At 35.8% G+C, this 22,547-nt stretch overlaps 1 protein-coding gene and 1 long non-coding RNA gene across 9 annotated transcripts in view; one reads left to right on the forward strand and one right to left on the reverse strand.

Annotated features, from left to right (window-relative positions):
• LOC141385846 (uncharacterized) overlaps window positions 1-22,308 on the forward strand; it is a 143,233-nt gene extending 120,925 nt beyond the window's left edge. The window contains exons 2-3 of the long non-coding RNA XR_012406935.1: window positions 19,974-20,709; window positions 21,259-22,308. This is a non-coding gene — a long non-coding RNA (uncharacterized lncRNA). The remainder of the gene's footprint in view (window positions 1-19,973; window positions 20,710-21,258) is intronic.
• The window catches only part of arhgef28a (Rho guanine nucleotide exchange factor (GEF) 28a), a 137,438-nt gene that overhangs the window by 112,534 nt on the left and 2,357 nt on the right, over window positions 1-22,547 (reverse strand). For all 8 annotated transcript variants that reach the window (XM_068218239.2, XM_068218238.2, XM_073952343.1 and 5 more), the window contains exon 2: window positions 9,181-9,227. In XM_068218239.2, the coding sequence (XP_068074340.2) occupies window positions 9,181-9,213 (33 nt within the window). In that variant the 5' untranslated portion in view covers window positions 9,214-9,227. The remainder of the gene's footprint in view (window positions 1-9,180; window positions 9,228-22,547) is intronic.

Genomic DNA, 22,547 nt, shown 5'->3' on the forward strand with positions numbered 1-22,547 from the left:
AGACAACTCAAATCGTTTGAGGAAACTTTACAATTGGATTGCTACAAACCATTTGAGTTAAAAAACTAATCTATATGAGTACTGTGAACTTACACTATACACTGAGTTCAAAACTCTTTTCAAATGAGTAGAATTGACTGTCCGTCAATTTTGAGTTAACGACACTCATTTCATTTGATTAAGTTGACTGTCGGGTTTTACAGTGTAGGGCTGTGCAATATATCGAAATTTTCTAAATAAATGGCAAAATACACATCACAATGGTCTGTGCAATCAATAGCTATATTTCCATCCATCCAGGATTTTGGAGATGAGCATAAAAAAAAGAAAAAAAGAAAGAAAAAGAATCGGTTGATGGAAATAGCAAGATGCACATCATTTTTTGAAAATGGACATAAAAAAAAACATATGTGCATTACTTAAACTTTTTATTCAATAAGAAAATATGCTCAAACTACGATGGAAACACTTACTGAACTAATTCCAGTATGCACATTAAAAAAAAGGTCATGTGATTTTGTTGTAAAAGATCATGTGATGATTAAAATGTGCATGAATGGACAAACCAGCAGGCTGAACACACTGCAAAACATCTGAAATGTTGTTTTGGTCATTGTAATATGTCTTAACCATTTCAGTATTATTGTTATTAGTGACATTTTTGTTCACTTTGACTCATTGGATGGAAATGCTGCTTTATTCGCATGTCTTTTATGCAATCTTCAAGTTTTGCACATAAATTGAATTCACATTTTTAGATGGAAACATAGCTAATGACTGATCTAATACAATAGATGCTAAAAGAGACCAAGCATTCAGGATGCTCAACCAAAAATTACAATTTACACTCGAGCGGTTCTAAACTTTTGTGCATTTCTATCCTCTGTTGAACACAAAATAACATATTTTTAAAAATGTTGGGGAAAAGTAGCCATTGACATCCATACAAAAATACTTTGGGAGTCAATAACTGTTCCCAACATTTTTCCTTATATTGTTTTCAAAAGTAGAAAGAAACTTTAACAGGTTGGAAATAAGTAAATGAGCGGTAAATTTAAAAAAAATATATAAATAAAATTATATATATATATATATATATATATATATATATATATATATATATATATATATATATATATATATATAATTTTTTTTTGTTTTTTTTTGTTACTTCACTCTGTTTTTTGTTTACCCGATTGTTCTTGATGTTTACAGATTTTTTTTGTTACTTTATTGAAATTGAATTGAAATTAAAGTTGAATATGGTTTTATGCAAGCTGTACAAATTTCAGAAACAGTAGTTTTTGTTTTCCCAAAATAATATGAAACATGTTTTTTTATTTATTGGTTATTTTAATATATAAATTTTAAAATATTATATCCAGTATGGAATCTCACATCATTTAGCATGCTGTCACAGTACAAATTTTAATCTCTCTGATTTAATTGAAAAATATTTGCATTTCAAAGATGAACAACAGTTTTGGAACAAGGAAAAGATGACAACTTTCTTATTATTGCATGTACTTCCTAACTGTTAATGTATGTTTGTTTAAACAAACAATTAATGCTGTGAACACTATTTCAACTCAAAACCTAAATGAAAAGTTTCTAGGGCTCTAATATGTTGAAACAAAAACATTTTGGCATTATTTCTTAGTGACATTAAGGGTTTTGCCAGGTGATTTGTTTGAAACTTGCTCTCCTTTACAGTGACTCATTAAACATTCCTCTCATGTATCCGTACACCAGGTGAGACTCGGGTCTGGCCGACAAGAACCAGACACACCCTGGCACACAATCATGCAAACACTCTCACTCACACACCGCACAAGCACACACACAGACACACTCAGATCTACTGAAGGCACACACTTACAAACTAAATCCACTCAGATCTACCAAAGGCACACACAAACCTATATATGCACCCACACGTACACACACACACAAACACACACACACACACTTCATGGCAACAGCGCAACGACTGCAGCAATCTGGAACGTTGCACCATAAGAACTATAATGTTTGTCTGTTTCCTCAAGCACAGACTCACATCCTTGCAGTGATGTTAACCATAGATCTTAGATCAAAAACCAATTGCTTGAAAATGCCAAATCTTGTTGAGTTTCTGTAGGGATATATTTCTTATAAACATTTACTCACTGTCAAGTGGTTGTAAATCATTATGAGCTCTCTTGAACACAAAATGAGTTATTTTGAATGTAAGAAACTAGTAGGCATGAAATCCACCCCAGGGAAAAATATCATGGAAGACAATAGCCACCAGTTTGCAATATTCTTCAAAAGAACATTTGTGTTCAACAGAAGAAATGAACTCAAGCTAACTTTAAAAATAAATGCAGGGTGACCAAATGAGGTCAAATGTATGTATTTATTAATGGGGGAATGGTCCTTTTATCCCTTTGAATACAACATCCTTTGACTACAGACAAAAATGTTTTACATGATAAACTATTTAAAAATTAAGCAATATAAATAATCTCATCATCATTGTTTCAAAGTATTAAAATAATGGACAGACGTAATTAAAGTAATAGAATAACAAAGCAAGCAAAATTTTACACACTATTTCTTTGCAACATTATTACCCTTAATATACAGCCTCAGCAAACAGCACTCCACATGTTCATGACAGTTTGGAGCATTTCTGCTTTTATCCGCTAGTTAAGTGATGACGTGTTGGTGACGTACGTAATACTGTTTCTGGGTCTAAGCCGCCACTCATCTGAGTTGAAAAATTATTTGTTTATGATCACTTTTAATTCATATCACACATTAAAGTGAATTTTACATGAAGTCATAGTGTACGCAACAATCTCTGGGCTTGCTGCATCACAAATACCAAAATTTTAACAATTTATTTAAAAAAAATGAATCACTTTCTGGCCATCGGATATTAGGCATGGACATATATATTGCGATCGTGGTTTTTGAAAGCATTAAATCACTTCGTAAACGTTTATAATTACCACTTCATCAGTCTCCCCATACATTTGAATAGAGCGCTTGGACCCTGGAAGCCACTTCGTGTGACATCACACTTAACTAGCGGATATAAATTTCTTGATTTAGTTTAATTATCATTAGTGTTTTAAAAATAGCAATTTTTGCACACTTAAAGGGCCATAAAACCCCCCTCTTTCAGTTCAAGTCTACCTCAGAATTAAAAAAAAATAATTGCTTTATGACGGCCATGGATCGCTGCATGTAGACGGAGGAGTGGGCGTGGCCAGCAGAGCAGGGGGAAAAGAGGGAAGCGAACAACTGTCAGTTGGCTCACAAAATGAGACACAAACCATAGGGAGACCCATGATTTTATAGTTTACAAAGTTAAAATGCAAAAAAATAAACAGTAAGTGATTTAATGCCCTGCTACATATGTTAAAAAAATGAATCACTTCTGCCTAATGTCACTTTCTCGGATATTAGGCATGGACATATATATTGCGATCGGGATTTTCGAAAGTATTAAATTCCTTTGTAAACGTTTATTATTACCTGCAAGTAAAAAAATAAACAGTAAGTGATTTAATGCCCTGCTACATATGTTATTTGTAACGTTATATACACATAACCACGATTTGTTATATCATTATAAAGATAATAATGTTTATATGAACACTATAATTGAGGAGAACTTCTCTCCTCCTCAATCCCCGGGTCTGAATGCAGACACAGTGGAGCAGTGCAGCAGGTCTCTTGCCCTGTCTATTCCAACCATTAACCCTACCGGTAAATTCAAAGGTTTTTAAACAGGTGGCAAACACAGCAGAACGGATAGGTGATGTGTCTGAATGGTATCGAACTCAACTGATAAAAGACAAAGCTCGCCATTCTCCAATTCTCGTACAGCTCTCATGACAAAAATGGTTGCTGCAAACCAACAGCTTTGTATCGCCACTGACAGCATCGCAGGGAAAAACATGCAACAAACTCCATGGATCATGAAAACAAACACATACGACCCTTTATAAACAAATAAATACTGCGTGTTGTGCACGGACACGGTCTCACCCAGTCATTGGGTCTCACAGCTTGGCAGGTACTCTAGGGTGTCTTGAACCTTTAAATAAATCCTTATATTTCACAAGGCTTAGTGCAGCTTTTGGGTTAAGGTATTAAGCTACTAGTGAAAGAGTAACTAATTTTGATACACAAATGTTTGACCTTTGTTACGATATTGAGATCGAAACTGGGAAGGGATGAACGAAATCTGAATCAATATAATTAAAACAATGAATCAAAAGATGCATTAAGCAACTACAGGACAGTCAATACATTGAGCAACTTCTCTTCAAAGTCAATCCGCCTCATCTGAAATTAGTTAAAACAAATTTGTCCACATTGTTGGAACTGTCCAGCTGATCAAGGAGCGCATCATTGAATGGGAAAAACCACACTAGGTACTACTTACCTACAGGGGGGCCAGGAACACCTGGGGTCCGTTCTTCGTACGTGGATTACTCAATTAGCTGGATTTGGATGTTGACGATTTGACACGATCCAGGATCGTTTCGTTCTTAGAAGCTGATCCGAGAGTTGTTGTCATAGCAACAGTTCTGCTAGGTCAAACCTGATCGGGAGCAGGTTCAAATCATATAAACAGGATTAGATCGGCTCGGTTCAAGCAAAGATAATACAGAAAGTATGTTCCGAATTCTGATATTTTCTTACAGTAGTAGTTATATACACTTGGGAAAATGGTACATATTTTTTAAACTATATATATAAAGTTATAGTCATTAATAAAATAAATTAAGTTATACATATTAAACGTATGCAATCTGCACCCTCGAAATGAAAGTACAACTGCCACCTGGTGGTGCAAAGAGAAAACTTATTGATATGAACTTTTTAGATCGCTTTAGTACAAATTGTGTATAATAAAAATGCACAATATGTGACTTTTTAAAGCAATAACACATTTATGCAGTCATAAACTTGAAAGTTAATATGCTGGTGATTTGATGCTTCACAAAAGTTGCAGCTGCCTTTACCAATATGAAAATACTTTTGTAAACAACCAGTTATTCTTTACGCCGATTAAAAAACGGCTACTATAATAAAGAAAATATTTTCTAAATGTGGAACTAAATACATTGATTTGCATTGAAATACATGATGAATACACTTGACACATGAAAGTGGAAATTGCAGCTCACAACAAATGTGGAAGGTTATTGCGTGTCATATTTAACAAGCCGTTTACTGCTAATTTGATGTCATTTTGCTCACATGGATAATTGAATATTAATCAGATGATGTCATTACGCTGCTGTGCCGTCAGCCAATCGTTGCATTGCTGATCATGATTTCGAGGATCGATAGATCTGTCCTTCAGCGATCTCAGATCAGTTTATCCAGACATTCTAATCTGATTCGCAAACTCGTTTGAAGAACCAAATTAGCGAGAGATAAGTTATCAAGATTAAAAGATCCAGGATCTGCCAAATCATCTTAGATCATTTAAGCGAGGTACGAAGAACGGACCCCTGAAAGCATTTAACACACACACACAAACACACATTCACAGGACACTAATTGCTTTTAGCTCAGAGTGAATGAGACTGTTTGTCTGCGATGGCGTACTGGGAGTTGAGAGTTGACACTATGCAAGTCTGCTATAAACTCTCAACATATCCCCTTACAATAACACATTATCCGCATTGCAGTCACACACACCTTAAAAAGCTTACACAACTAACACATAGTGGCCCTCTTTCATAATGAGGTCACAGAGAAGGATTGTGCGACTCTCTCTTTCACCCCACACACACTGTGATTATACAGCTGAGCCAGCAAATGATGAAGAGCTGCAGAATTCACAACGGCCTCCTGTCCCGGGATCAACACCTTTCAAACATCTACTCCTGCAGCCCTGAGGTGAAAGATGTGGGCTGGTAGTAATAATTAAAAAAAAAAAAAAAGAGTTTGCAGGTTTGATACAGGTTTATCTAGCAAGAAGCATAGCTCAAGTCTGTTTGGATAAATGTGTCAGCTAAAATAACTCGTAGATAAGAAACTGAACTGTGGTTTTATGGGTTTGAAAATGTCATGGGCTTTTATCCCAGATCATGCACAAATTGAGAACGTAGAGCTTGAATGCACTATAAGGGACTGCGTAAATTAGTGTGCCAAATGCAAATATGTAAATGTTACTCTAAAAGTACACTGACTGGAAATTCAGGCCGAGGGAGCTGTAAATAATTAAACAAGATGGAAAAAAATACTTTCAGTAGTGTAATGTTTTCTTAGGAATAAACGAAGGAAGTTAATGAAGGGGATAAACCTTAACAGCCAGCTAAGTTGTAAGCTTAGAGTACAGAAAGAGCTTTATGCTTGCAATGACTAGAAATGATAACCATAAGAAATGCTGCACACAGAAACTGTAATCAGGGAAAAGTTTGCAACTGGGACTGTTTACTTATAATGGACAAGATCCTTTCAAAAAGCAGACTTCTGCAGTTAAATGATACATTTTATTCTAAAATGTATCCTTTGGGTACAATAGGATACATAGAAACACAAAAGGATACAATATTACAGCGCACCTAGTTTTTCACAATTAAAATTTTAGGACAAAAAATAAATAAAATAACACACACACACACACACACACACACACACACACACACACACACACACACACACACACACACACACACACACACACACACACACACACACACACACACACACACACACACACACACACACACACACACACACACACACACACACACACACACACACACACACACACACACACACACACACACACACACACATATATATAAATGTATGTTTTATTTACAATATTAGGTAGCCTACTGGTGTGCAATATGACAAATTGCAGGCAATTTTCCGGAAAGGTTTTATGTGTGAACAGGTTCTTTTTGAAAATACCGGTAAATTCGTTCTGGCTATTTTCCGGAAAGAGAAGTTGTAACATTACCGGCAATTTGCCGGAATGCTGCGCTGTGTGAATGCAGAAGGAAGATTGCCGTAATAAGCGCGTGCACGTCTAGAACGTGCTGACGTGAGACGTCTTCTTTAGCCAATCACAACAGTCAGACGCATTTACGTCCGCGCGGTTTGTGAGAATAAAAGCCTTTGATGATTTTTCCAGACACATTTAGCTGCTAGAAATTAGTCAGATAACGTTTATATGTTCTTCTTAATGCCAACTGTGTAAAAAATCATCGATGAGATGCTTATGATAAGCCATTGTTTGTTTACCTTCAAGCTTTACGTGTGCCTGTGAAACAGCCTGTGAGCGCCAGCACACGCACATATTATGAACATCTCGACATGTGAAAGTGATCCTGCAAAAGTTGTTCACAATATTGATCATCCACAGAGTTTGTAATTTAGTCAATTGTTTACAAATATAAGTGCAGCCGTTTAAAGCTCATTTGTGGTGAATGATGTCAGAATTTACCGGTATTTTGGAATGGATGTGTGAATGCTCTTTTCCGGAAAATTTCCGTAATGTCCTCGCCTGTGTGAACAGAGCTTTTTTGAATATACTGGTAAAGTCGTTCCGGAAATTTTCCAGATATTTACCGGTATCACTGTGTGAAAGGGGCTATTGACACAAATCATAAAAATAAAGCTTCTTCAAAGACAAAATCTAAAATGGTAGGGATTAAGCCAAAGGAAGGTTGTATAACTCTTATTTTTATCCATGATCTTACTTTCATCTGACATCATGTATCGGACTCTGGACATGTGTTGCAGCTTCCCCTACTGTAATACACCTTAAAAACACGAATTGCTTTAAAACTCGTCAATGGCAGGGAAACATTTTCTCTTATTAGCAACAGGGAAAAATTTAAACAAAATCATTTATCCATTTCACGAACATCATGACACAAGCCTTACATGTAAAGCACAAACAATGTCCTTCAATTCAGTCACATCCAGCGGCCGTCATCCTCGAACCAATCTCCATCATTGTAAGCCGCTTGCTTTTCTGTTTGTTCCATTGCTCTGTTTGATAGATGTTTGCTCCCACTTTCCTTTGTAGTCTGAAGAGCGCCAAATGCACAAAATGGCAATGTCTAATCGCATGTTTGCATTGACTTCACATGTAAATCACTAGCACTTCATTCGTGTCTGCTTGCAGCACAGGCTGCAAAAAAATTTCTCCCCCTTCCATGCAATGTTAAGATTGTGAGGGAGCAGGTGAGACGTCATTTTTCAAGAGACGCTCAAATACATCGTTGCGCTGCAACGCCTATAAGTCATCTAAAATAATTTATTGTAAACTGAAATGAATATAATTTGATTATATGGTTTGGAATTTGATGTTTTATGAAATTATTTAAATTTTTAAATAAGAATTTTGCAATATAGCAAAAATTTGCGACTTTGTTGATTTTGCGTTGGATTCAGTGATTGCGGAATCTCGAAAAACTAGGGGGTCTGATTAGTACCTAAAGGGTCCATATTTCATTTTAAAAGGTTCAAAGTACTACCAAAATGGGACAAAAAAATCTACATTTTGAATCGGTATAAGCCTAGTGACAGCTTTTGAAGCTGAAGTAAAGATTTACAAATGAACATTATTGGGGTCCAATTTTGATTTGGATCCCACTGATTTTCACTGCCAAAAAACAACAGATCAAACACTTATTTTATGTTACACAAAAGAAAAAGTCAGGTTTGGAATTGACGCGAGTGTGAGAAAATGATTACAGGGTAATCATTTTTTTTAGGTGAGCAATCCCTTTAACACACAACAGCTGCACCTATTTCCAGAGAGATCAGAGAATTTCACAAGACTGCTAGTGAACAACTGAAAGCACTACTGAAAGCATCCTGTTACTAAACAATTTTCACTTTTCTAAACTTTGTTCCTTTTCTTTTAAATATTATAAAGAGAATGCAGTTACGAGAAGCACAATAAATAAAATGCAGAAGCTAGATGACCAAAATGGTTTCTTAGTGTATTTTGCACAGCCATAAGCAAAAGGTAAAGTCTTTAATAAATGCATTTAGTCATTTACTCCCCAAGTCGGAATAAAAGAACAGATCATGAAAGGAACAAGCAAACAGGAAATATAGGGGTAGACCTTAAAAAGAGAAATAACATCAAAAAACAACGATAAGAGAAAAATAAGAGAAAGAAATGTGGAATAAAAGACTCACATAAAGTGGCACCTCTCCCCTGCTGAGCTCCATTACAGCAGCAGCACCTGAAAGGTGAAAAAACACATGTATAATACATGGAAAAAAAGACACACGCCCACAAATAAACCAAACACATCTGCAGAAAGGAGCAGACCAGACCCTCACATGAACAATATAAAAGGCCAGTTGCAAAACCCTGAGAGAACAAATGCCTATTCACTGCAAAATCAAATCATGACATTTAGCTAAACACTGGCACAGAGGGAGAAATACAGTACACGAGGAACTAAAAGGCCACCAAAGACAGAGTATTTAACATCGCTGACACCATTGGCTCATGTACAATCAAACAAATATGAAACAGAAGGACACGGTCACAATGAAACTGTACTGTCTGTTTGTCCATCCTTTCATTTTGCTGACTCATGGAGTCACCTGACTTCTCTTTTAATTAGGGCAAATCCTCCGAGAGGGATGGGAACAAAAACCTTGCCTTTTAATTGGGACATGTTCACATGGCTGTGCGGACAACAGAGAGCTTAATCTTTTGATCCTCCAAATGTCAGAACACAGCGCCCATCAAAATGCACCTCTCTCTCTCCCTCTCTCTGTCTAATTCACTCTCGGTTTGAGCATGACTGACTCTCTTACAGGCAACAGGTGGAAGAGCCGCCCTGACAGATGATACATTTGAACATTGTTTAATGATAATTGGTGAAAATATGCTTTTATCACGAGTAAGCTGAACCTGTAAAAGTTCTTTAAATGATTAAAACCTAAAAGTATATATATATATATATATATATATATATATATATATATATATATATATATATATATATATATATATATATATATATATATATATATATATAGTCCATCCAATAAAATATGTGTTTCAAACTACTTTTCTAAACATTCTTGACAAAAGAGAAAAAAGTCATGTTTAAAATAACAAGAGGATGAATCAACAGGACAGTTTAGCTATTTTGGGTTGAACTGTCCATTTAATCATAAGTCAGATGAGAATTTTGAAAGCTGTAAGGACAATCTAAGATTATAGGCAAGCCTTAAAGCAAAAGTTATGCTATGAACCTACTACACACAATATTGACCTTATTATTTACATATGAGTAAGACCAATTAGTGGAATCTTTTTGGCTCAAGACTTCCAGTCTCATTCCCTTCCATTGATTTCTAGACGTTATAAACACCTTGCTATGCTCCTTGTGCTTGATGTTGCAAACTCATATTTTCTCATTGTGTTAGTCTACTTTTCTATGTATAATTTAGGCATGAGATGATAATCGTTTTCAAGGCTTACCACGGTTTGGAAAAGTCAAGGTTTTAAAACTGCCAAAACTTTGTTATATCGTTCCTTTATGTTATTCCTAAACATACAGAATATGTATGTTTTTTTATTATTTAAGTGTGTTTCACAACTATTTTATTAAATTTTTTAGGGCAACAATATCACCAGCTGAAAAAGACCCTCCACATTAAAAACTACTGCCCCAAAATATTTTAAATGTTTCTTTAAAAAAAAAAATTTCTGAGTTCAATAGAGAAAAATGTTGTTGTTTTTTACCCAGACACTTAAAAAAACATGAGCAGTAAACACAATATTGTCATACCATGAAACCGTGATATTCTGATCTAAGGTTACCGTCAGAATCTTATAATGTCCAATGTCTAGTATAATCATAAACACAATTGTTTGTAGAGCAAGTTTGATTGTTTATTATCCTTAATTATTACTACCAATATGCAAATGAATCGGAAGTTCTAAAACAATCACAAAAAAAGAGCGCACTTCCACATCGCAGAATAAAGTCAATACACGTTCAATAAAAGAGTTCAAGATTAATTGAGTGCTCGCTATTGTCCTGTTAGACGTAGCCATTACAAGATGGGTAAACTGTGTTATAAAGAGATGGTCAAGGTCAATCAAAATATTAAATTATGTTGCTCAAATGATTCTCACTTTAAAAAACATCAATTACAATTAAACCACTAGCAGCAGGCTGAACCTTTGATACAAGGAAGCTGAATCAATGCTTTCATGTCATTAACATCAAATTCTAGCCCTCCCATCGAAAATATTACACTGAAAATAAAGTATTATCTAACCAGGCAATGTGTTTCTAATCGTCTATAGTCCAATTTTGGAGAGTCTGTGAAAACTGTAGCCTCAGTTTTCTGTTCTTAACCAATGTGATCTTCTGCAGTGGTAGCTCTACTGTTTCAAGGTTTGACCGGTTGTGCTTTCAGAAATGTTAACTTATTCTGCAGGTCTTGATTGGAACTAGAGTAGCTACTTTAGTTACTGTTCCCTTTCTTTCAGCTTAAACCGGAGTCATTCTCCTCTGGCCACTCTCATTACCGTTTTCAGATAATTCGCTGTAAACCCTAATGATGGGGGTGTGTGAAAACCTCTGAAATGCTCAGATCAGCTGTCTGGAACAGACAACCATACCACGTTCATTTGTTTATTTATTGTTACGTATGGCCAATTCATAACAAATGAAACACATCATGCAGTTTTTACATAAAGATTTTTATTATTAAGGGAAAACAAAATACAAAACTTCATAGCTCTGTGAAAAAGTGTTCCCCCGCCTAAACCTAATAATTGGTTGGGGCAACCTTAGCAGAAACAATTCCATTAAAGTGTTTTCAATAATTGCAATGAGTGTTACAGCAGTGTGGACGAACTTTGTCCCACTCATCTTTGCAGACTGGTTGTAATTCAGCCACATTGGTGTGTGTATGTATGTGTGTGTGTCTGTGTCTGTGTGTGTAAACATGAACCACCTTTTTAAGGTCATGCCACAGCATCTCAATTGAATTCAGGTCAGGACTTTGACTAGGCCACTAAGTTAATTTCATTTTTCTTAGCCATTCTGAAACTGATTGCTGGTGTGGTTTGGCCAAGTTCAATTCAGCTTGATACTTTTTTCACACAGGGCTGTGTAGTTTTGAACTTTGTTTTGCCTTATTAATAAAAACCTTGATTTAAAAAACTGCAAGATGTGTGACAAACATGCAAAAACAAAAGTAATCAATATGGGGTAAACACATTTTCACACCACTGTGAATAAATAGCATGTAAAACATCTTAACAACAAACATCTTTTCCAGTCATGCAATTAAAACCCAGTTAAAATGACTTGGGACAATGGAATCAGAAGCTCAAAAATTATAAAGCAAGTAAAATAATAACAAATCTGTCAATCCATTCTGGGTTCAAGATGTAGTCTTTACATTTACATTAGGATGTTTGGTCAAGGTCACAAAACGTTGAGCAAAAAATGTGTTCTTTTTACAGATAAGTTGTATAGGTGTGTGTGTGTGTAACAAAGCATGGTTTAATTTTTGAGCAAGACATCGAAAACAATAGTGTCGTTTGTTGTTTTCACACTAATGTTTGCTAGTGGATGACATTTCAAGGGATGATGACGTCTCGCGTAACTCAATACAGCCTTGAGATCCAATAACACACGCACGCACGCACGCATGCAGCTGCGAAAATACACTGCAAGACAGAAACAATGAATATTACATAATTACACCAACACTAAACATATCCCGATATACATATTGCATGTACATGTATACTCGTGCAACAATGAATGAGTAAATAAGGAAATTGTGAACCCAAGAAAGAAACAGCGATGACTTTTCGATGGCTTCGCCTGAAGCTCACAGACTTATCAGCTCTGATCAACCTTTAGATAGAGACTGAGCCACTGTTACACAATCCCAACCAGTCAGGGCTGGGAAGGAACATCTCTTCTCTCTTTAGCCTACCACAATAATCCAACAGGTGCTCTGGAGCCAGGATATATTAGAATAAACTTTACGAGATCCTCAAGGCTTTCTAGTTATTCATCCATTTCTTGTTATTACTAGGAAGAATAATGAGATCACACTTATCATATTAAGACATGCTATCTCTCACTCACATGCACATCTGGAAACTGAGTTCAACCTGGAATGCATTAAAGGAGGTGTTTCAGCATTTATGGTGTGATTAGCAAACCATGCCATTTCAAAAACTATTAAGAACTAAAAAGTGGACTTTATTATACCAGCTGAGCAGCAGACATGCAAAGAACATTAAAATAAACTCACACGCGGTGTGCGCACACACATACAAGATAGAGATTTAATAAAACTATTGCAAAAACAGAATAAACAATGCAGAGAAAAGAGACAGCAACAGGACAAAATACAAGCAGAATGAGTGAGCAGGGTGAGAGAGAGAGAGCCAGAGCGAGAGGTGCACTGAGTGACCCGTGACTGCTTTAGTTTCTCTGGGTGAAATCAAGCTGACTTCAGCCTGACACGCTCAGATTCCACCTGCAGTCTACCGACACATGCCAGATGTCCTCTGTATCACTCTGCCTAATTAAGAATCATCACAATTATTATTAGGTCCAAAAAGGTAGCAAAGAAAAATATGAAGATTTTGAAACTGAATTAAATAGTGACTGAGTGAAATAAAGGGTTGGATCCCACAGCAACCAGAGTTATGTTCATATGACTTCTGAGAGGATGAGTTCAAAATATTAGTGTTGACTAACGTTAGTGACTAAAATGATTGTAAAACAGATTATATGTAGATTATATGTAAATATTAATTAATTAATTCATTCATTCATTTTCTTGTCGGCTTAGTCCCTTTATTAATTCGGGGTTGCCACAGCGGAATGAACTGCCAACTTATCCAGCAAGTTTTTACACAGCGGATGCCCTTCCAGCTGCAACCCATCTCTGGGAAATATGTAAATATTAAAGGAATAAAAAACAACAAAAGTTGCTTTAAAATTAATAAATATTTAAAATATTAAATAACAGATATGAAAAAAGGCACATCAAAGTTAAGATCAAGTAAAAAGCCAAAGGACACAAACATAAAGAAGATATTTTGAAAAAAACTAAAGTAATATAAATAATAGTCAAACAAACTGTAGGATGACAATGGCCAAATTGCAGATCCTTAAAGGGCACCTATTTTACCCCTTTTACAAGATGCAAGATAAGCCTTTGGTGTCTCCAGAATGTGTCTATAAAGTTTCAGCTCAAAATAACCATCAGTTTATTTATTATAGCCTCCAGAATCTGCCCATTTTGGAGTCCGAGTATACTGTAGCTGTTTTTGTAGCCTGTGGCTTTAAATGCAAATGAGCTGCTTCTCCTCAACCATCGTTCCTACATGCGTGTCTGCTTCTCATCATGTGTTACTTCAGATAAATAGTATAGTCACAGAGACGGACTCAGATGATGCTGAAATACAGCTTATTATTAAAAAATGTCAAGTAAGTTTATTTCATGTATTTGAGGTAGAGTTTATTCAAGCCTTTCTGAAATGACGAGTCTCACACAAATGCCATAGTGGTTAAGAATTACTTAGCTGTTTTACTGTCTTTATTACAAACATGCTCCATTTTTAAAATGTTTTAAATTTATAAAAATCACAGAGTTTAATACTTAAAAAATATATTTTAATCCCAGTTTATTTGCAAAAAATGTTCTGTGGACATGTGTATATATATATATATATATATATATATATATGTTATAATAAAAACATGGTGGGTGTCAATCAATTCGGTGGGTGGGGAGAACAACAATCCAAAGTCAAGTTGAGGTGAGCCTCAAAATCACTGGGATTTGGGTCTTATTTTAACATCAGGTAACTTTAGAAAAGAGACTTGTTGTGTTTATAGCACTCCAATATGACAGTGGACATACTATACATACACACAGATCTGTCCAAACAGCTTACAAAAGTAAATTTTTCTCATAGGTGCTCTTTAAAATTATTAGTATTATAATACAGCAAATATAATAGCTCGGTTTTGGTAAGCATTTTAAAAATATGGAAATGAATAGTGAATAGGGCCAATAAATAAAACTATTATTGATTCAGTGATATAGTCACAATTTGTTAAAACAGTTAATAATTGCAGGTTTCATATTTCTTTTGCTTTTAAACACCTCAATTATTGGCACGCCACAAGAACTGTTTTTTTAACTCTCACTTGAGCTCAACTTGAACTGAACCTGGAAATTTCATGTAAAACAACATTTTTCCCTGTTAAACAGCATGAATGTGACTAGACTAACATTGGTCTTGTGTGATATTCACTAGCTACCCTGTAGGCCTATGAACCATTCTTTTGTTGCCTCTGTTTGTTCAGTATTCAACAGAGCAAAGAAGAGAGACAAAGACTGATGAGGAGCGCACTTCAAAGTGCCTTTCATGCCAGACCCTCCTATTTCTCTTTCTCTGAAAGTGAGGGCTGGGACTCTCTCTCGGGCCACGCCATTCATGCAGGATACAACTGGGGAAGGAGGAAGTCAAAATCGCTCCTGATTACCAGGACACAATGCCATTGCCCCTTCTTCACTCTACGTCCTCCAGTTTGGCTCTGGAACATTAACTGGCCTCAAGCGTGTATCCAGATTTCTGTAAACATAATCATGGCTGCAACCCCAACATTGTACAATCAAGTGCTTAAAACACTTTTGATGACAGCTCTGTTCGCTACAAGAATACAGTCACAAAGATTCAATCAAATGGACTAAAGTAACATAATTCTGATTAAACACAAGAAAGCCATCCGGGTACATTTACAAAACACACAATTCATGTTTTTTTCCTTTGTTTTGTTTTTTAAGTTTTGCATAATCTGCACAAGAGTTTGGCCAGTGGAGAAATGGTCGTGCCCAATTGAGCCTGGTTTCTCTCAAGTTTTTTTTTTTTTTTTTCATTCTTCACTTTCGCCAATTGGTCAAGTTTTTTCCTTGCCGCTGTCGCCACTGGCTTGCATGGTTCGGGATCTGTAGAGCTGCGCATCAATCGATTGCTCTTCAGTGTTTGGACTCTCAGTAATGATTATTAAACCACACTGAACTGAGCTAAACTGAACTGAAATTAAACACTGAAAACTGAACTAGTTTCTAATTACTATGATCTTTTATGTGAAGCTGCTTTGACACAATCTACATTGTATAAGTGCTATGCAAATAAAGGTCAATTGAATTGAATTCATGTTTTGATATGGTCCAATTAAAGAGGTCAACTGTTATATCAACATGGCCAATTTATCAGACAACATTGAAATTATTTTTTATACATCACCATCAGTAGACCTATATGGGGACATTCCTTGTGGTTGATGCTTCCTTTAAAAAAACAAGCCACACAGGTGTGAATCCAGCACCTGACAGAGAATGATCAATTGTGGTTTGTTAATCCTATCAAGCCCTTTTTTCCCCTTGGACACAAAGCTGGTGCACTTTAGAATTTAAGCTAAATCTACACAAGAGATCTATGGCAACTAATAACAATACGCTTGAATTCCCTCATATGTTTATATGGGAATATGCACAGTTTTTGATTGGCCATAATTGGGGTAATATAGCATCTAGCATACCTTTTCATGCAGGATGTTCCAGTCATATTTAAAGGGTCACGAAACACCAAAACACATGTTTTGAGCTGAATATGAGTCGTATATGTGTCCCACACTGCTAAAAACACTACCAGGACACCTAAAAAGTGTAAATTGGTTGTTTTTGCGTTATTTCAAGCAAATTCGTACTTCCGATTTGAAACGAATTTTTGAAGCTGCGTCACGGCCATGAGATAATAGTGTGTATTCCAGCGTGCAGACTGGGCGTCTGTGCCAGTGTGATGCATTAATGCATGAGTAAGGCTTGGTTCAAACCAATCAGCGCGCTCTATTGTGCAACTTCATTAATATTCATTACTGTCACAGTGTTTTCACGACAGAGACGCCACGTTGTGTTGGCAAAACAAGCGTGAAGTGTTGCTTTTATAGTTTGCTGCAGTTAAGTTTCGTTTTCATTTTCTCTCTGTGAGAGCTCATCTGGAGTCACGTGAGGATTAACAGTGTACGCGACGCGCGACAACAATAACTTACGTGTCTAAGGAGGATTATTGTTTACCTGAGAGCTGTTCTCATCTGCAAACGCTGAGATCCAGATTCGCTTGTAGTCTCCTCTAAATAAAGACGCGGCTCTAGTTGCTGGTGATTGTCCTGTCTCTACAGATTTGGTAAGTGAGCGACCAGCGCTCTTTGTTTATTCAGTTTGTTCGTATCGAACTAAGTTAACTATTGCACAGAGTCACCGAGTGTAAACACGTTAGCATCACAACTAAACTTTAACCTCGTGTAGGGTTTTTACCGCATTTTGTGACCGGAATAACACACACGGCTTTCTGACGCTACCTGCCGTGTGCATCTAGGTTTCCGGGAAATGCGGAGGGGTTTTTTCTCTCATTCGCCGTGCGGTATCAAACATTGCATGAAAAATACACGCTTAGAGCAGTTCCTCAAATTAAATATCTCGTTTGTCGCGAGGGACATGAATGAATTCCCTGAATGAAAGAGCCAAACTGCAGTTAAAGTCCAACATTTAATAATTTGGCAAATAATTCGACTACAGATGTCCATGTAAACACCATCACTTTCTCCTGTGTGTGTATTTTGACTCTGAAACTCGCAGTTGCCCAAATAGACACTCCCACACCATCCCACTTTAGTTCCTCCGACACTCCCCCCTAAACAGAGCTGGACATGCCGACTTTTCTGACTTTTTCCAAAGTAGAGGTGTGAAAACACCCTGCTGAAACGAGGGGGTTTCATGGCCCTTTAATGTTATTTTTATGCTAGTAACCAAGCATGTTGTTTTATGCTAACATGCTTATGAGCAATTCAAGCGTTTTGGATGTGACGTTTGCAATAAAATCTGAAAACATCAATTTACAGAGAAAGTATATGTTAACATCATAAAAAAATGTCGGTTTATATATTCTAAAACAACTAACCACAGAGTTACAGATCAGAAAAATATCAAACAAATAGCAAATATTGTTTATATTTTAAACAAGAAAAATGAACTTGCGTAATGAAACTTTTTTACAGTATACAACATACTTTGTAGAAATTATGTGAATTAAACTGCACAACCCAAAAGAGGTAATGCTTATCAAAAGGATAAGAGTCAGCTCACAATAGAACAAAAATAGTTGATTTTATTTTATTTGAAATTTGCATTTAAGATAAAAAAGCTGTATTATGGATGTGGCAGATGTGATATTGGCACTTATAATATTTTGATAATATTTTGAACAATAATATTTTGAAAACACTGACAGCAACATTTTTGAGTATTTTTAAAGCACTGTAAAATACTTGCTTACACAAAAAACACAGAAATGGTTTTGATATTTTGGCGAAAACTTTTTTTTTCATGGCAAGGATGACATTTGCATGGAATTGCTTTTATATTACTCTTACAATGAAACCAACAAGCAAAACAAAACAAAAACATGCATGTTTATTATTAACAAGCGATCACATAGCACAATTGAAATAACTTGTTGCTCTGTAAACTATACATGTGCTGTACTTAAAGTAAATGGAAGCACACATACTATTTTTCAACAATATTTTATTATTATTAATTTGTTTATTAATTATGATTGCCTTCAGTAAACACCTTTAAGTCATTGTGACTAAAATATCAAATGAAACAAACGTTTTAACTAAAACACATGTAATTTCCTGCTTTGATAAATATTTTTAGACAGTAAAATGTTCAAAACTACTTTGATCAATTTTCTGCATGCCTCTCATTCACTGTACATGCAATATACGAGTCTGATATCAGCAATAGGCAATACTGAATACTCAATATCAGCAATAGCAATGGCTATTAAAAATAACAAATGTTCTGACCCAAACAACCAAAATCACGGCATTACACATGCCAGACCAATAGTTTACAATGTCACTTACAAATACTATGTCCATATATAAACAAACAGTCCTGTGTGCCATCCAAAAACATTTACTGTTTAGTACATACTGCATTTATCTTTTAAATATCATGACCATTACAATTACTTTCTGACGCCTATCCAACAGCAAATAATAACTTGACTTCTAGCTGATCATTTGGTGTCAGAAGTGGCTTATATAAAAAGGCAAAGGCCTCTAGATTACGCTTATTTACCAGAATAAACTATGATCATGGACAGGTTTTTAACTGTCTTGTTACTTAACAGAAATAATGTATGGTACAGAATATAAAGTGATGGTGCAGTGGGAAAAAAATAATATTGTGAATGAATTCCATGAGCTTGGAAAACAGCATCCACACATCTCTGCAATGACTCAAATAACTTAATAAAATCATCTGGAATAACAAAGAAAGCGTTCTTGCAGGACTCCCAGAGCTCATCAGGATTCTTTGGATTCATCGTCAATGCCTTCTTCTTCATTTACTCCAAACATGCTCAACAATGTTCATTTCTGGTGACTGGGCTGGCCAATCATGGAGCACCTAGACCTTCTTTTGCCTGCAGGAACTTTGATGTGGAGGTTGAAGTATGAGAAGAAGCTCTATCCTGTTAAAGAATTTGCCCTTTTCTGTGGTTTGAAATGTAATGGGCAGCATAAATGTCTTGACACCTCAGGCTGTTGATGTTGCCATCCACTCGGCTGATCTCTTGTATGCCCCCATCTTTAATGAAATCCCAAATGTTTTTTTCTTCACCAAACTTGACTTCAACAGTCAAGTTCAACAAAGGATTCAGCAAAAAAATCTACCTTCTGCCACTTTTTCCAAATGATCAACTAGAAGACAAGTTTTTACTTGTTGCTCTTACAACTGGGATTGACAACAAGATTTTGTCAAGTAGTGTACTATAAATGAAACTGTGATTTACTGTCTCCACCATGTTCTCACTGTCATGTGACCAATGGCATCAGTTATCTATGAAGGTAATTCAGTTGCGAAACTCGAGAGCTTGCAAATGTAAATGTGAGCACTTGTGATAATAATATTTGTATGTGTAGGTTGAAATGTACACTTACAGCTCTGATGTGAACAGCTGAAATCCTCGATTTGCGCACACACACAACAATCCACACACTTGTGTTTTAAATTGGAAGTTGCAGATTAATAGTTGTGTATTTGTAAAATGTCATTCACAAATACAAAGTGACAGACACACGTGTGCACGGCAAATTTGACTGCATCTCCATTCTACAACCACAGGTCGGCACTCACAACCTCTCAGATTCGTCAGTACAACTACAAATCTCCCGCGCTCTGACTTTTGCTACACATCTCCCGCGATCTCTGTAGCAGAACTCATCTGTGCACTCGCAGATGCAGAGGCGTGAGCAGCGCGGGGTGGGGGAGGGGCGGGGCTGGTGTAAAGCTGTTTCATTGGCTGAAGACTGACCAATGAACAATGCCAGCAGCCAACAGGACTGAGGTGCAAAATAATCATTTGCCACGATTATTTTATTATTTAGGGTTTATTTCAACTATTTTCTGAAGAGATTTTTGTTAAAAATCATAAATTCTGTGGAAATGTACATACCAGTAAAAGAGCAGCAAAACCAGTTTATTGGCTACAGCCAGCCAATGAGATGGGGCGTTTCTGTTTGTCAGCACACAGGGCAGCTCACGTTGTTGGAGGCCTCGTGCAATCAGAGGGTAAGTTATGATTTTTAATAATTATCTATATGTTCAATACTGTTAGCTAAGCTAAGGACTGTGCTGGGTGCTTCTCTTGTTTGTTTTTTTATATAAGAAACAGTTTTGAGTTATCTAGGAGCTGCTTTCAATCATGTTATATGGTTCTAAAGATACGATTCAACCCACATGAAATAAGTTGTAATAGCATTTATAGTAAATAATAGTACGTTTTTGAACCATACTAACTATAATAAACTGTATTATACTGTATATATTGCAGTATCTACAACTTTGTTAATGAATGCAACAGCACACTGTAGTATTAACTAGCATGAACTTTAATAAATTGAAGTATATTTACACACACACACACACACACAAACACACATTAATAGCAATTAAAAATAACACTAGGCGTTTCAGTTTCTCACTGATTATACCGGTTTTTGTTATAATAACCTGCATCATGTCTATCTATCCATCTATCTATTTACATGTTTGTGTACAGTGTGTCCTTTATATCACTTTTTTAATTATGAAAGTTACTAACTATAGGTTATTTCTCAGTTTCCTGTAAGGATGGAGTGACAGGAGAGATCAGCGTGTTTCAAGTCAATGAGGAACTCAGAGAAGCTGCATAGCTTGAATAGGATGTTATTTATGCTAAAGATGACATGATGATCCAGCTCATCTACAAACACTTCAAAATGATTCAGATCGTGCAAGAGGAAGCCGACTTTATTTTCTCTTTTTACCTGCCAAGATGACTACAGATTTGAACAAAACACACACTCACCAACACACAACTTTTATTTTGATAATTGTTTAATGTAGTATTTTTACACTTTACTGTAAAGCAGGGGTGTCAAACTCAGTTCCTGAAGGCCCGTAACCCTGCACGTTTTTAGTTGAAACCCTGCTTCAACACACTTAAGTGAAAGTTTTAAACAAACCTGAAGGACTCAATTAGTTTGATCAGGTGTGTTTAATTAGGGTTAGAACTCAACTTTGCAAAGCTGCAGCCCTCCAGGAACTTGGAGGAGTTTGCCCTCCAGGAGTTTGACACCTGTTCTGTAAGGGAATGTAATTTGTCAAATAAAATTTACAGTCCAAATAAGTGCAGTGCAAATGTCTAGTTACTTGTATTGAAATATTTCAGGGTTTTTCCTTGTTCATAATGAGATGGAGGTGGTAAATCCAACTTCATCATTACCCATCAAATGTTATCTCCTCTTAAATACTTTGCTCAAGCCTTAACTAAAGGTCAGAAAGCAAGCCATTGTGTAAAGCTGGTTGATGCTCGCTGTAATAGAGAGAGATGATGACTGTTCAGCTTATGTTGCTTAACCCTGCAGATGAGATGCTCAAAGTGGACCCTCAGCCAAGCGATGGACACTGTCTCCCTCACCTAGTTGCTCTTCCTTTGAACACACATATCATGTTGAAGGATGCAAGTTGTGGACCTAAATCAGATGTAATGCATGTAGATGTAAAAATTAGAAAGAAATGAAACTGCTTTAAAATGTATTAGGTTTTACATATAAATACATGTTTTTAACAGATTTGTTTCAACTTGATATTTGCATAATAAATGGCATTAGAATGTTTAGTTTTAAACAGATAGCTATATTTCAATTTTTTCAAGTTTAAGCTATATATATATATATATATATATATATATATATATATATATATATACATACATACAAGTATACTTCAATTTATTACAGTTCATGCTAGTTAATACTACAGTGTGCTGTTGCATTCATTAACAAAGTTGTAGATACTGCAATATATACAGTATAATACAGTTTACTATAGTTAGTATGGTTCAAAAACGTACTATTATTTACTAT

This window comes from Danio rerio, chromosome 5 (assembly GCF_049306965.1).
Source record: "Danio rerio strain Tuebingen ecotype United States chromosome 5, GRCz12tu, whole genome shotgun sequence".
Lineage (NCBI taxonomy): Eukaryota > Metazoa > Chordata > Actinopteri > Cypriniformes > Danionidae > Danio > Danio rerio.